This window comes from Hippopotamus amphibius, chromosome 16 (genome assembly GCF_030028045.1).
Source record: "Hippopotamus amphibius kiboko isolate mHipAmp2 chromosome 16, mHipAmp2.hap2, whole genome shotgun sequence".
Classification (NCBI taxonomy): domain Eukaryota; kingdom Metazoa; phylum Chordata; class Mammalia; order Artiodactyla; family Hippopotamidae; genus Hippopotamus; species Hippopotamus amphibius.
The window spans coordinates 29,802,232-29,817,602 of NC_080201.1; the positions used below are offsets into that span (position 1 = coordinate 29,802,232).

The 15,371-nt window shown below is 57.8% G+C and overlaps 2 protein-coding genes across 4 annotated transcripts in view; both read left to right on the forward strand.

Moving 5' to 3' along the window:
- Positions 1–5,387, forward strand: part of GNAO1 (G protein subunit alpha o1) — a 159,212-nt gene extending 153,825 nt beyond the window's left edge. For all 3 annotated transcript variants that reach the window (XM_057710761.1, XM_057710763.1, XM_057710764.1), the window contains one exon: positions 996–5,387. In XM_057710761.1, the coding sequence (XP_057566744.1) occupies positions 996–1,183 (188 nt within the window). In that variant the 3' untranslated portion in view covers positions 1,184–5,387. The remainder of the gene's footprint in view (positions 1–995) is intronic.
- A 2,793-nt stretch (positions 5,388–8,180) lies between these two features.
- Positions 8,181–13,179, forward strand: LOC130838006 (guanine nucleotide-binding protein G(o) subunit alpha-like). Its single transcript, XM_057710765.1, has 3 exons — positions 8,181–8,597; positions 11,649–11,864; positions 12,927–13,179. The coding sequence occupies exons 1-2, from the start codon at positions 8,270–8,272 to the stop codon at positions 11,834–11,836; spliced, it is 516 nt and encodes a 171-aa protein (XP_057566748.1). The 5' UTR covers positions 8,181–8,269; the 3' UTR covers positions 11,837–11,864; positions 12,927–13,179.
- Positions 13,180–15,371: the final 2,192 nt, after the last annotated feature.

Consider the following 15,371-nt stretch of genomic DNA (forward strand, 5'->3'; position numbering starts at 1 on the left):
CGAGGTCGATGTGGTGCTGATGAGGTCCCAGGGACCCTCTCCCTCACCTCCCGCCAAGATTTAGGAAAGAGCTATGGTCTGGTAGACCCCCAAGGCCAGGCCTAGTGGCCTGTTCCAATCTGCCGAGGAGCTGGGTCCCTCCCGCACCCACAGGCGTGCCACTGCCGGGCTTCCAGTCTGCACAGCAGTCGCCCTGTTGTAGCACAGTGGCTGCAGAGTCCAGCCCCGCTCCCTCCCTCAGTGGGTTGTGGCAGCCATGCCTGGGCCTGGGCTGGGGTCCCTGGAGCCTGTGGAGGCTTCAGGGCAAAGCCAGGAGTCCTGTTCTGTTCCTCCCCAAATAGAGCTGCTCTCCTGGGAACCCCTCTCCCTGGGCTCACCAGGGGTGGAGTGATACAGCAGCAAGGAAGGCAGCGCGCCAGACAGTTCTTAATTCCTGGGTGGTGAACATGAGAAGGAGGGAGGGGGAAGGGAGGAGAGCTGGGGGATGAGAAGAAGGAGGCCAAGGCTGCTCACAGGTGCCACACAGTTTCCTCCCCCCTTGCCCAGCAATGGCCAAGAGAGGTGGCATCTCTGCCTGCTCTGAGGAGTCACAGCCAGGAGAGGACAGCCTGCAGGGGCTGGCGCAGACTTCTGAACCTGTGTGAGGGCTGGTTCGGACTTCTTTGCGCAGGACCCACAGGAAGAAAGAATGTTTGCATCAGGAGCCCGTAGATGTATCTGTGAAAAGAAACAGGAGTTTTATGAGACAGTGCTCACCCTTAGTGCAGGTGAGGCCCGGGGAGGTTTGATCTCTCGTTTCATTCATTGTTTTTAAACTGGATGTGGACCACGGACTTGATTTCATGACCCACTGTTGACTGAGCTGAGCTGCCGTTAGGTTTCTCTTGCAGGGTTGTCAGTGAGAGGCCCTCAGTGTCTGCTTCCCGGCCCGTGGCCTGACTGGCACCCAGGTGGGGGCCTCACCTCACCAGCTCCCAACATGGTCTCTTCCGCAGGCCCCAACAGCTTCACAGAAGCCGTGGCTTACATCCAGGCCCAGTACGAGAGCAAGAACAAGTCAGCCCACAAGGAGATCTACACCCACGTCACCTGTGCCACCGACACCAACAACATCCAGTTTGTCTTTGACGCCGTGACGGACGTCATCATCGCCAAAAACCTTCGGGGCTGTGGCCTCTACTGAGCCCTGGCCTCCCCACGCAGCCACCCACCACCCTGCCCAGCCTGCTGTCTCACCCCTGCCCTGGAACCAGAGGTCCGCCACCTCCCAGACTGCTCTCTACCCTTGGCAAGGAAGCACCAGCGGCTGGCACTGAAAGAGGAAGCACCCTCCATGGTCGCCCTAGCCCCAGATGCCAGGACACGTGGTAACGGGGCTGGCAGGGCGCCAAGTGCCTGCACCCGCCAAAACGGGAGACTCACTGGTCTCTGCTTCGTCGCTGGGTGTTTTCCCCAGGGGAGAGGGGTGTGGGGGCCAAGGCCACCGCCGGCCCAGAATGGGCGTCTCTGCACGTAGTGGTTCATGCTCGGGGTCCTTGGCTCTCCTCCTGTCTTCTGAGGCTGTGCAGATGGTGGGGCAGGGTGCTGGCAGGGGCCATGGGAGCCACTGCTCAGCTTTTCTTGGGATCTCTGTGGTCGAGGGCAGCTCCATCACCAAAAGCCAGGGTGGGACCAGGCCACCAACTGTGTGTGGGTCTGGGGGCTCAGGCCTTGGTGAGTGCCTCCCACCTCCTCCCCTTGCATCTCAGCCCCGAACGCCAGCCCTTCCTTCTCTGAGCCTTCCTCCTTTCACATCTTTGGGGCTCCCCAATACCCTCCTGGGGAACCCCTGACTCTTTATAGTCTGGAAATGCTTCTGAGACTGACTTCTTGCAAAGGCATGTGGTAGATGGTAGGAGGGGTTGAGTCCCACGGTGTCTGGACAGAGGTCGGGGAAGAGGCGGTGGGGGGAGGAGGCCGGGGGAGTGGCTCTTGTGTTGACTGGGATGGGAGACTCACACCCAGTCTTTGCAGGCCCCAGGATGGCTTATCTGTTTCTCCCATACGTGCTTTTTCTTCTCAAATTCACAGTGAATTCAATGCAAACTAGCCAGCGCAGCAGAGGGTTTGGGGACTGGAGGTTCTGTAGTTGAGGAGGCCCAGGGGAGGGGTGGACATGACCCCTGTAGCCAACGTCCCAGCATCCTTCTGTCTTGGTGAAGAAATCGGAGAGTTTGTCCACAGCCCTTGGGGTCCCGCCAGCCCCTGGGGGCAGATGGATGGGCCCATCCTACTGGAGTGTACGCTGTGAGGGGCGCAGCCTGCTCTCCTGGACAGAGTCCTGAGACCCCTTGGACGGGTTTTGCCACAGAGATCCCTGAGCAGCAAAGGGTGGGGTGACTTCTCTTCCGGGTGACCCAGGCCCTGACTGGCCTCTGGCAATGAACACACCTCTTTCTCTCTCCTGGGCGCCTCCAGTTGGTTGATGCCACCAGCCAACACCCCAGGCAGACCCTGTGTGCTTGGGTGGCAGCTCTGCCTGGGGAACCAGATGTACCCAACGGGAGGAGAGGAGCTGCTCCTTTAGGGGCCTCTGGGTCCCTCCTCAAGACTTCTGCTCCTCCAGCCCCCACTCTGGGCTTTGCTCAGTCCCGGGCCAGGCAGGACCCCTGGCCTCCCAGTGCAGCCCCTGACTGCCCCAAGGCCAGGAGCTCTGGGCTTCTTGTTTCCAACAGACACAGAGCTCTGGGTGGTGCATGGGAGACCGGGCGCACCTTCCCTAGTGCCAAATGCCTGCACGGGTGGGTACCACCAAGGTGAGCCCCATTCCCTCCTGGCTGTCTTGCTGCTGCCCCTGGCCTCATGGGAAATCACAAGGCAGCCAGGCTGCAGGAGCCACCCTGGCAGCCCGGGTGCACTGCAGTTTTGTTTGCCTTGTGTGCTATGCCTTGTGCCAGGTGCTGGGTTGTGGCAGAGGACAGGCCGCTGGAGCCAACAGCCTCCATGTCCTGCACGGGCAGCCAGGGCCAGTCAGGCCGTCTTGCCAACACTGAAAACGTAGCAGTTATTTCTTGGCACCACCACCCTGGATGTGGCCAGCTGTGCCCCTAACTCTGCCCTGTGACCCCAGATTCAAAGGCAGCTGACAAGAAGGGGATGCTGGCCAAACCCCACCTCTGAGGCCTGGAGGTGGGAGTCACCGGCTCGCCAGGCCCAGGGCAGCAGGCAGGCGTGAGGGCCCTGGGCCTCAGCCCACCCTGTCTGCACCTTTAGGAGGCTGGGGAGCAGGGTGGCTTGGGGCCTCCCTGCCCTTGCGTCTCCTGGGCTGTCTTTCCTCTCCCAGATGCTCTGTCCTGCTCAGCTTCCTGTGTTGCTCTTGCCTTCTGACCCCGGCCTGCCCAGGGGGTCCTTGGCTGTCTAGTCAAAGCCCCCAAGGAGTGATAGGCCCTCCCTGTCCACTGTGTCTCCCATCCACGTCGTCACAGCTGGCTGCACCATGGGGAGGAATGATTGAGGTGACAGATGAGTTTTGGCTCCGTCGTGGGTGTAGGTGTGGGGGAGATGTTATGGGTGGCCCTGTGTGCGCCCAGGAGAGGCCGTGCTTCAACTCTCCGAATGCCTTTGGTTTTTCAGACCAAAGGGATACTGATTTCTAGGAGAGGTGCCTTTGCCAAACACCTGAAAATTGTGCCTGACATCCATCTAGGTGCCTGTGGGCAAGCTCTGTGCCCTGCACCGATTGCCCTCACGAGAGCACGGTCTTGGCCTTCCCACCACGAATTGAGAGAGGCCCCAAGGCTCTCCGGCCTGACTGGAGCGGGCAGTGCCTGAGACCCAAGGAAGGGCTCTGTGGAGCCTGTGGACTCTGGCCTGAGGAGGGTGCAGGGTCTGCCCCAGCCCTGAGCAGGCGGCACAGCTCGGGGCCTCTCATCCACAGCTTTCACATTCTGGCTCTGTGGCCCCTTCCATGGAGCCCTGGATGCCCTGGCCCTTTCTCTCCCCTCTGGGCCCAGCAGAGCCTAAGAACCCGTGGCCACATGCTCCTGCCATGGGGCAGTGGGCAGAGCCCAGGCAGGAGACCACCACCGTATCTGGTGCCAGGAGGCAGCTCTGCCTCCCAGCCTCTCCTCTGCGTACGGCTCCACGCCCCGCTGATGGGAACTGCCCTTCCTGACTCCCCAAGTGCCCTCCCTACCCAGAGCCCCCACAACCAGGCTGTCCGTAAACCGCCAACATGGAAGGCCCTTACCCAGGCCCTTCCCTCCTGCCAGGGGGAGTCCTGCCAGGGGAGCAAGTATCCCACTGCGCCCGCCTAACCCTGCCGCAGCGTCTGCCCCAGTGGGCGATTCTGCAGGTGCTCCTCTGGCCTGCGCCTTTCCTGGCTCCTCCGCCCTCCCCCTGGCCTGACCTAGTGCACTCTTGAGCCCTCTTGGTGAGTAAATCCATCGCAATCCAGGCCTCAGTCTCTTCCCTCCGGACCAGGCAGTGTCCTGCCCGGCCCCCTTTTTGAGAAGTCTGGCGCACAAGGCCTCTTCAGGCGGCCTCTGCCCTTCCCCGAGCCTTCCGGAAGTCTTCAGGCACAACCTGGCCGTTCCCAGGAACTGAGGCCCGAGGCTCCGGCTCCACGGCCACCAGGGATTCAATCTGGGATGCAAAGGCCAGCACCCTCCAGACAGCACCCCCATGTCACCCCACAAGCCTACAGAGTGCAGGGTCCAGCAGCCCAGGGCACTGAGACGGGACACAACAGCCAGACCAGGAACAGGGCCTGGGCGTGAGCTGCTGCCCCCCACTCCCCACCCCCAGTGAGGCAAGTCCTCAGCCCTCTTGCCCAGGAGCAAAGCGGGGCCTTCCCTTGGGGGCTCCAGACAGACTCCACCCCCAACCAGATGAAGGCCCCTGTCAAGGGAGGGCCTGCTCGGGGCAGAAGCAGAAAGAAGGCCCACCCAGACCACCCGCGTGAACCCATAGCCTGTTCCCAGCAGAGCCAGCAACGCGGAGGCACCCCTGCTCCTGTGGCCCATCCTCTCCTCACCCCCTCACCATGCGTTCCTGCTGGCTCCCTGAGCAGCTAGGCCCTTCACCTCCTGGTCTCCTCTGCCTCGGTCCCTGCGTCCTCTGTGCCCTGTGCCCCTTCCCCTCCCCGTGCCCCTTCCCCTCCCCTTGCCTGGCAGGGTGGGCTGGGGTGCCTCTCCTTCCTTAGCAAACCTCTCTTAGGTGCAGTAGTCCCACCTCCCAACCCCATCGCCACCCACCCCATAGTAACTGTAATTTTGTAAGCAGGGTGACCCGTTGGTTTAATAAATCTCTAGTCATTGTAATAATTTATTGGCTGCCGTAATGTATTTATTAGTCACCTACAATTAATAAAAAGTGCCAGCTTTTTCTAGCATGAGTGTGGTGTGTTGTGTCAGTGCCCAAGTTGCTTCTGCCGGGCGCCCCCCGCACAACATGTGTCCTGGGGCTGGACTGTGGGCTGCCTGGCAGAGGGGCACAGCCTGCTGGGGCAGGACTCTGGGTGACTGGGATTGTCATGAGGGCAGAGGCTGGTCTGTCCTGTCCCGCGTGCTTGGTACTGGCCACGGCACTGCTCCAGTGGTGGCAGCCGGGCCGCTGGCCACGCTCTGCTGGAGACTGGGAGAGACAGGAAGGTGACAGTGGGCAGAGGTGGGTGCTGTCACCTGGCTGTGACCCCTGGCTTCCTTCTCTTTTCTCAAATGTTAACATCTCCTACTTTGAATGTGTTCTGGCATCCGTGATCTCTGGGGAAGCTTGTAAGGACAGGCTAGGCTCTTGGCTCCTTGGTGATGGGTTCCAGTGGGTTCAGAGGGATGGCGGTGAGGCCTGCGGGGTGTGGAGGGGGTCTCGGTGCCGGCGCCTCCCCTCCCCACTGTCCTCCCTGCAAGTCCAGGCTCAGCCCCTCCTTCCAAGCTCACTACGATGGCCTCTCCACTGAGCCAGGTCTGACTGGGGGGTGTCGCTGCCTCCCTGGCCCCTCCCTGCTTTGTGCCGCTCGCTCGGAACTGGACTTTTTCACATGTGTGCATGTTCTCTCCCCAGCTAGACTGTGAGCTCTCAGACAGCAGGAGCCTGTGCCGGTCGTTCCTACAGCCCCGTTGCTGCCCCACAGAGGGCCTTGCGCACAGATCCAGCTGGTGTTGGTGCGGAGAGTGCCCGGTTTGCAGCCCTGGGGACTGGGGCGCCTTAGCCAAGTGGAACTGTGGAGCCCGGGCAGCTGGCCTGGATTTTTCCTTCGGACATAAGCTCGGTGGCCTCCAGACATTCAGCCCAGGCCATGTACCAAATGGGCGAGGTCCTGACTCTCAGCTTGGGTCACGCTGGTGGCCCCTTCTGGCCCTGGGAGTGCCCTGAGCATACATCCCCACCGTGTCCCCCTGAGTCTGTAGATCAAGTCGAGATAGTTGGGCAGTGAGTTGGGAATCTTACCTCTGGCTGAGGGCTTCCAGCTCTTGGTTGAGCAGCTATAGGACAAGATGGCGCTGGGTGGTGTGGCTTTTCCTGTTGAATCCTTGGCTCTCGGAGAGGCTCTCCTCTGCTCCCTGGTGGCCTGGGTACCCTGGGTGTTCCCAGCCCCGGCCCTGCGCGTGGGTCCACTTGGCCTCCCAGGAAAGCTCCGCCTGCCCTTTTCTAAACAGGCTCCGTTGGGACGGCACCAGGTGGACGTGTCTTGTGCCTCCCTGGGTGTGACTATGAAGTGACCGACCAACCAGTGGGGTTGGGGGTGGGGCAGGACTGAGAATGAAATTGACTGGTTGAGACTACGAAGGTAATAAGATCATAGGAGTTTGCTGAATATGTGCGGCAGAGTGAAAAGATGATGCTATTTACTATAGATCCCAGAGGGTGTCATAAAACCCTGTGGTTGTCTAGGGGCTCCCGAGGGGCAGCTGAGAACCCAGACTGCCCCGTCCACCAACCGGCCTTGACCATAAGGACAAGGGCTTGGCGTTGATACCCTTTCCAGGTCACCGGTATGACAATGCAGTCATGGAAGAGATGACCAAAGATGCACGGAGCTGGCCGTGACCCTCTGATGATTTATCCTAAAGCCCACAGGCTCCTCATGCTGGCTGGAGAAACCCATTGCACTGCAGAAGCTCTGGTCTGGCCCAGAGCCGGGTGCAGGTCTCTCTGCTCTTCTGTCCCCGCCATGTCACCTCTCAGTGACACCTAACGACCAATGAGGTTAAATGGCACGAGGCAGGGGAAGAGCTGGCAGAGTGGGGCTCAGTGAAGGGTGGTGGTCATTTCTTCTTCCTCCCGCTCCCACTCAGCTGGAGGGAGACGTCAGAGAGCCCTTTACTCAGCTCCTCTGCTTGCTCGTCCGCCTCAGTGAACAGCGCCCAGTGTCGCCCACACCACTGCTCTGCTCTCTCCTACGGTTTGCTTCCATCTTCTTACTTCACAGGGAGCGTGTAGCCTGGAATTACTCCTGGGCTTGAGCTGCAGACCCACGGAGCTAGGCTTGAGGCGGACACGTTTCCAGGGCTAGGACAGGGTTCTTGAGGGACATGAACGGCTCTCCCTTCCCCCAGAGAGGTATTTCATGAGGGAACCACCTTCCTGTGTAGAAATGGGTTTGTGGACAGAGAACGAACTGCCAAAAAACAGATTCACGTGCCTGGCGTGCCACAGTAGAGTAAGTCCGCCCTTGCCCGGGGCAGGAGGCTGTCCCCCGGGGTCCTGCGTGGTTTGGAATGCCCATCGTGTTCACTCATGTGCTAAACGAACTCCTGTGCGCAAAGCAGTTCTTCACGTCTGCCGTGCTTAAAGCTCCGTGCGCGACCAGACGTGGTTAAGTTAGACCCAGCCCGAGGGGGGATGGCCAGTCCCCTAGGCACTCCTGCAGGCAGCCTGGGCAGGAGTGGCTTCCCAAGTGGCAGCTCCCAAGGATGCCGGCAGGGGCCTGGTGTGACTTCCCCTCAGACCACAGGAGGAGCCTAGAGTCCCTCACCACTCCCAGGGGACACCCCCACCCACAGGTTAGTCCCAAGAGGAAAGGTCTGGATAGGAAGGGCCAAAGCCCAGCTCTCAGGCTCCCATGTAGCAAACCCTCCCCACTCCACACACACACTACGACACACACACACACACACACACACACACGTAGGGAGACCCTCCCCTGGCTGGAGACTGTGCAGAGGGGAAAGCTCCGTCACCCTGTCCTGAGCCTCACCCAGGGAGCGCTGGTTGGTTCCCAGTCCAGTCTTTGCCACTGGTCCTGAGGCAAGGGTGTGGGTTGCTCTGAACACTGGAAACACGAAGCGCCATGCTGTGTGAGAACGTTCTGTCAGCCTTCCGAGGGGCTGAGGAGCCCCTCCTGAGCTGCCGAGCAGCCCGGTTCCTCCCTCTCAGGCCTAACTCTCGTCTTCTCTTTCCTTGTCTCCGTGTCTGTCCCTCTCGCTGTCTGTCTGGCTCTCTCCCTCCCCACCTGGGGCTGCAGAACCGCATGCACGAGTCTCTCATGCTCTTCGACTCCATCTGTAACAACAAGTTCTTCATCGATACCTCCATCATTCTCTTCCTCAACAAGAAAGATCTCTTTGGTGAGAAGATCAAGAAGTCACCTCTGACCATCTGCTTTCCCGAGTACACAGGTAGGTATTGCGCGGACCTGCCAGGGACCTGCGTCTCCCCAGTGGGTGCAAGGAAGAGGCGAGGGCGTGACCAGGTCTGGCCCTTCCCGGGCACTGCCCTGGGCGTGGTGGGAAATGGACCCTCACGATGCATGTGTTGTGACCAGGTGACTCTGGAGGGACGTGACAGGATAAGGAGACAGGACAGGCCCACAGCTTCCCCCTCTCCTTCTATCCTGGTCCCCTGCCTCCCCAGTGGCCCCCCTTAACCCCTGCCCTGGGCTGCTCTCAGCCCCGCCTGCTCTCTCCGCTCCCTGCTGTGGTACCAGACGCGCTGTGCCTCTGTGTGCAGCGGCCCTGCCCGCGCCAGCAGATCTATCCACCCCTGCGCTGTCGGGCATGCTCTCCCCTGCTCCACTCCCATCCTGCCTACTTTCTCCCGCTCTTCCTCCACCCCGGGCTTTTCCCCCAGTCAAACCACCCCTACTCTCTGCAGGCCTCCTCCATCCCCACCTGCCTCTTCCTCCTTCTCTGGGGCTTTTCCTTCCCATCTGGCTCCAGGCAAACGTGTCATACACCCCCATGGTGAAGCTGTCTCTGGCAGCTGACGGAGGCTGTGTAGGATGGCTCGGCTCTGGGCTGCTGCTAAAGGCTAGGGCAGTGCTGACAAGAGGCCAGAGCCCAGCCTTTGTCGCTCAGGGGACTGGGAAGCTTCTAGAGGCCCCTGGGGTGGCAATGGAGAGTGTGTCACAGGTGGGCTCCGTCAGGAACACACTCCCTGACGGCCCCAGCAAGAGATCAGGGCTTAGGCTCAGCTCCCAGGGTGACACGGGTCCCCAAACCCAGCCAGATTCCAGAAGAGAAGGATGCTGGCCCCTCCGCCCTCCTCCACTACTGGGGAGTCGCCCTCATCGTTTGATGTGCACATTGGCTTGTTCTGAGCGCAGCCTGTCTCCACTGTGTGAATCTGCCAGCTTCCTGCCCTCCCCAGGGTGCAGAGAGGGAGGCGGGGCAGGCTCTTGGGGCTGACAGACGTCAGGAGCACGGTCCAGGCAGGCAGGCTGAAGCAGCTTCCGGACCCAGGCTCTGCAACTTTGGGCAAGTTACTTGTCTGTGCGTTTGTCATCCAGGCACCACAGGAGACAGTAACGCCCACAGCTTGAGGGGGCGCGGGGGTGAATGGAGAGGATGGTGCCTGGTGCCAGGTCTGCACCACAGCTGCCATCAGTGTGTTTAGTACCATCCAGAGGATGGAAACCAAGGAAGGGGGATTGGCCGTTGAGGAGGTGCCCTCTGCAGGGCAGAGCGAGTCCAGGTGGGCACGGGACAGGCCAGGGAGGGGCCTGCCTGAGGGCGGAGCCTGGGCTGTAGCCCCTCTTGGCAGCCACCTCTTCCAGCCTCAGCAGAGGCCCTTCAGGACCAAGTCAGGTCTTTAGAAAGTGGTGGTGACCGGATGGGGCTCAGCAGTCTGCAAGCAGGCCCTCTCAGGCCAGTGCCACCTCAGGGGGCTGGCCTGAGCCCAGGGCTCCTCCTTGTCCCCAGGGACCTGGCCCCACCGGAGCCCGATTTGGGACGTGGCCCGAGGAGCGGTCCGTTTCACTGCTGTGTTGTATGGGGCGCTGGATGCACCTAGGGAAAGTCGGTCTGAATTTGGGAAATGTTTGAGTTCTTCAGGGCCTCCAGAGGGATCCAGTTTGAGTTCAGAGAACATGATGGATGACAAATAGTCACCCATGAGGTGGCCCTTGGGGGTGCCTAGACATGTGGGAACCAAACAAGCTGGAGGGGCTGGGCGTGCAGGTGGTTGTCTGAATGTCCAAGGGGAGCTCCGGGGGGCTGCCAAGCTGTGTAAGGGCGCAGACTCAGCAGATACTGAGAAGGTGGGAACTGGGCGTCCCCAGAGTCAATTCCTGGGCACTTGTCACCTCCATGGGTGCCGTCTTGGCACCCTCTGGACGAGAAGCTCCTTAATGGGGTCCACTCCGGGGCTGCGTCTAGTCTGCGAGCTGCCACTAACTTGATGGCTTCCCTGTGTTGGTGGCCGACCAGTGGTGGGGTTGAGGCTCTGCTCCTTGGGCTGGTCCAGAGCTGGCCTCCGCCCTGACCCCCACCCAGGGGTGTCCCCACCCCTTAGCCCTGACCCCTCACATTTGCTTATCCAGCTGCAGAAACCTTCCAGCACCCAAGCCCCAGCCTCCCTGTGGCGCACACCCAGCTGCTGGAGAACGGGGCAGGCAGGGTGGGGTAGGGGGAGGTATCACCCCACACCCTCGACATAAGATTGTATCATTTCCATGCTGGCCAGACCCTGGGGCCACTGAAGAAAATGGGGCAACTTACTTGGACGGGCTTTTAGGTAATTCTGTGTCCGTCCATGTTTTATGATAATTGTAAACTACAGGATAGAGCCACAGGGTTTGGGTTGCAGCTGATGGGCACATGGTCCTGATGTCATCCAAAGATACCCCCCCGAGACCCCCGGCCAGGATCAAGGGAACATCCAAGGAACTGTAGGGGGCAGTGGGGCCCCAACTGGTATTACAATGCTGCCAGCCCCTTAAACGTCCCGCCTGGGGGTTACCAATGCCCTGTCCTGCCCACTCACCCAAGAACAGGGACTGCTTAGAGACAGTTCCAGCCCTTCTCATTAAGAGGAAGCCTCGAGGAAGGAGTGCAGGCCCGGCGTCCCGCACGCCCAGGGCCACCACCCCGCCGGACACTTCTGCATCAGAGAAGCAGCAGGAGGACTGGCTTAGACCAGGGGTGAGTGGTGTGAATGGCGGACCAGCCAGCCTCAGTGTGCTCATCCAGAAAGCAAAAGGGATAGCCTGTGGCCACTGTCCACCGGCGTCCCGGGGAATCCCATGTGAACAGAGGGGAAGACGTGAGAAAGCCAGAAGCAAGGCCAAGGCTCAGCCATGTGTGGTTTTCCACGTAAGATGCGACTCCAGCTTGGAGAAGGGCCCCAGGCAGCCTCCTGGAGAAGGTCACGGCCCGCGTCGCCAGTGCACCCCCCTCCCCCGCCCCACGTTCACCAGGGCCTCCCCCCGGTTCTGCTCTGTCTTGTTACAGGCCCCAACACCTATGAAGATGCCGCCGCCTACATCCAAGCACAATTTGAAAGCAAAAACCGCTCACCCAACAAAGAAATTTATTGTCACATGACTTGTGCCACAGACACGAATAACATCCAGGTGGTATTCGACGCCGTCACCGACATCATCATTGCCAACAACCTCCGGGGCTGCGGCTTGTACTGACCTCTTGTCCTGTATAGCAACCTATTTGGTAATGATTCCAGCCCTCGCAGGAAAGCTTGCACACACACATACGCACTCACAAATGCAAGTTGGTAAATAAACTTTAAAAAGGCATAACCTTATATATAGACAAATATATATTAAGTTTTTCAGTTTGTACGAGAAAGAGCTTCAGACAGAACTGACCACCACGCCACTGGTCATCCAGGTTCTCCTGGGACAGCACCTGAGCGTGCACTTAAACACACACACACACACACACACACACACACACACACACACACACACACACACACACACACACACACACACACACACACACACACACACACACACACACAGTGATGGGAGTCCTGATGTGGGAGTCCGTCCTTTTAAGACCCGTCACGTGATTTTACACTCTGAGACCCATTTCTGTGAGCAGGGGGAGGGCAAGGAAAGGCCTGGCATTAGTCCAGCCTCTTCCTCTGTTTCCACCCGCTGAGGCTGTAATGCTCTCAGTTCTGTCCTGCTCTTGTGCAGATTCCAAAACCCTTCAAAAAATGGCTAACACCCCAATGTCTCCCTTCTCTAGACTCCCAACAACAGAAAAATTAAGGATGCTTCTCTTTTGGGTGGTGGAGGTTATTAATTTCAAGAATTTAGAAGAATCATTGCTCCAACCAATCCACTGTCTCCTGAGTTTTCTTGATTCGTGTTAACAAGGCAAGAGTCAGAGACAAGGGAGACTTGGTCTGCTTTCTACAAGCAGCTGAGGGGAGGGACCACGCAAAGCACAAGGTCACCTGCCGAAGCTGCTCCGGCTCTCCTCCAAGAGGGGAGGAGAAAGGAGGGCGGCGACGTGGAGACGGGGCAGGAGGGGCTGAGGGGAGGGCTGATCTGCAGACCTGGCTGGGTCTGGGTCCTGTGGGGTGAGGCCTCCCGGGGGGCCCGGGCTAGGCTTCCCCTGGCTCCTGATCCCCCTGGGATGCTGCCCCATGTTGCCTCACCTCAACATTATTAAACATGTTAGAGGGTGTTTTGGTTGGTTGGTTGGTGTTTTAAATCAAGGACAATGGTCAGACTGGACCCCTTATCTCTCTTTCTACAGACTGCTTCACGGACTCTTTGCTGTTGACGTTGATCTCCTGGTAGCATGACCTTTTGGCCTTTGTAAGACACACAGCCTTTCTGTATCAAGCCCCTGTCTAACCTACGACCCAGAGTGACTGACGGCTGTGTATTTCTGTAGAATGCTGTAGAATCCGGTTTTAGTTGAGTCTTTACATTTAGAATTTGAAAGGAAAAGAACATTTCTCATGTGCTTTGTAGTTTAAAAAAAAAAAAAGATAAAGGAAAACTCAGCATCTCATCCATCGTTTTTTTCTTTTTGAAATAAACATACGCACCTGCACCCATGCCCACCCCATCCCACCTGCAGAGGTGCCTCCTGTCCTCACCCTGGGCGCTGGTTCCAGACACGGCCTCACCGCCCACAGCCCTCCCCGCCCCGCCCAGCCCTGAGTCCCTCCAACCACGCGCTCACTCCAGGTTTGTATAGTAAAAGCACAGCTCTCACTGGCCAGTAGCTGCCCCAAAAGAATATGGAATATATATATAAATAGAGCCCTATAGAAAACAATTTCCCCCCCAGGTCCCTTTCTACAGAGTCCCTTTATCATTTGGTTTTTTACTTGTTTTAGGTTTTGTTTTTATTTTTGTCCTGATGAGCACTATGTATTACATACCAGATCAGCTTTCGTAGTCTTTGGGAACCAGGTTGTGGTTTTTCCCGCTGACATTTTGCTTCTGTCTCTCAGATGGATGCCTCCTTTGTGTGTACACGCCCTTCCACCTTTTCCTTTGTTTCAGTGCCCTGTGTTCGCTCTTTCTCACGTGGGGATGTTTGTGCTGCAGATAAAAACAAAAATTTTTAAATACCACAAGATGGAAAAAAAAACAAAAAAAATATTTAAAAAAAAGATGGAATGTAATGTTTACATGAAAGCCACATTTCTCATGATCAGTCCAATGTCATTTCTACTTTGACTAGTATCCAAACCCCTTCACGGTTTCACTTTTAAGACTTAATATTTGCTGAAGAAGACCAGTCACAGCCATTTCAGATAAAGAGGCAAAAAGACAAAACACAAAAAATTTAAAATGCAGAAAAAAAAACTTGGAAAAAAAAAAAGGAAAAAAAAAAAAAAAGCCCACGGGTCTTTCTAAGCCTTTCTATTCCCAATCGGTGAGGTTTCTGTGATATCTTACACACTGCCAGTCTACTTCTCTGACTAATGGAAAATTCATGTGTAGCTCAATAAAGAGAATGTTTGTCTGTATTCCTGAGTCTCCCCCTCGGGCTTCATTCTGACAGGAAAGGGAAGGAGGGATTTGACTGGGCCACAGACACTGGGAGGCTGGTGGGTAGGGCTGTCGATGCTGGGTAAGGAGTCCCCCCTGCCCCCCAGTGCTGCCGTCAAGGGGAGCCAGCTGAGCGCAGCCACCTGGGAGCTGGGTGGGCAGAGGAATGGGTCACTCCCACCTGCAGTTGTCCTCTTCCTCCCTGCTCTGCTGTGGCATCTTTCACTCTCAGCGGGTGTGGTTTGTTTTCGAGGGTAGCATGGAGTAGAGGATTGGAAAGTGGGGGAGGGTGGGTAATCCCAAATCTCCTTGCTCATACGGGATCCTGTACCCAGTGGCTCCACCACAGCAGAATGGGAGGTCCCAATAATGAGGCCAAATTGCCCTGGCCCTCTGTACCCAAGGGGTCGCATGCACTCAGTTGGACATCTTTAAAAGCCTCCCCTGTTGCACCTGGATGCCAGAAGTCCCCTGCAGGCAGAACACACACGGGCCAATTGAGATCAGCACAGCCTGGCGTACAGTCTGGTTCTCCATCCCTCCAAGTGGCAGGTCTCACTACCTCTTCACTGGGTTGCCAGGTTTCTGTCGCAATTAGTTGCAAATCATTGAGACTGAGACCTGGAGGGAACACAGCTCACCAGAATGCTTGCGTCACGTCCATGGATCAGTTATTAGCCAAGCAGTCAAGTTTCCACCTAGGAGATGGCAGGGGCTGGGCAAGGTCAATTAACTGGAATCCTCCGCACACTAACAGCCCAGGAAGGCCTCTCCTTGGCAGTTCCAGTGGCTTGAATCTAGTGAGGATGGGAAGTAGGGGGTTGATACTGCTGCAGAGACCATGGAGTAATAAGAGGCTAGTCACCCTCCTGCTGCAAAGAATGGATCCAGCCAGGACAAGCCTGCTGGTTAGCCAGCCAGCCAGGCAGGCCCACCCATCCCCCGGTGCTTCTCCCATCAGCTCCCTTCACCCCAACTTATCTGCAGAGGGAGGCTCGCAACCATCTCTGCTGATGGGAAGGCTGCGCTCCTGGCCACAGCTTGATCTCAGGACACTGGTCTGGGGGGATGCAGATAAAAGACTGCAGGAAGCCACGACTTCTACATATGGCATACCTGAATTTCTGTAAAAAAATGAGCCATAGCATAACGGTTCTTTCCCAACTTGCCTATGAATTTTGTAGATAAAAAC

Coding starts and splice junctions, on each gene's coding strand:
- LOC130838006 (XM_057710765.1), top strand. CDS start 8,270: ATGCTGTGTGAGAACGTTCTGTCAGCCTTCCGAGGGGCTGAGGAGCCC. Junction 8,598..11,648: donor CTGCTTTCCCGAGTACACAG/GTAGGTATTGCG, acceptor GTCTTGTTACAG/GCCCCAACACCTATGAAGAT.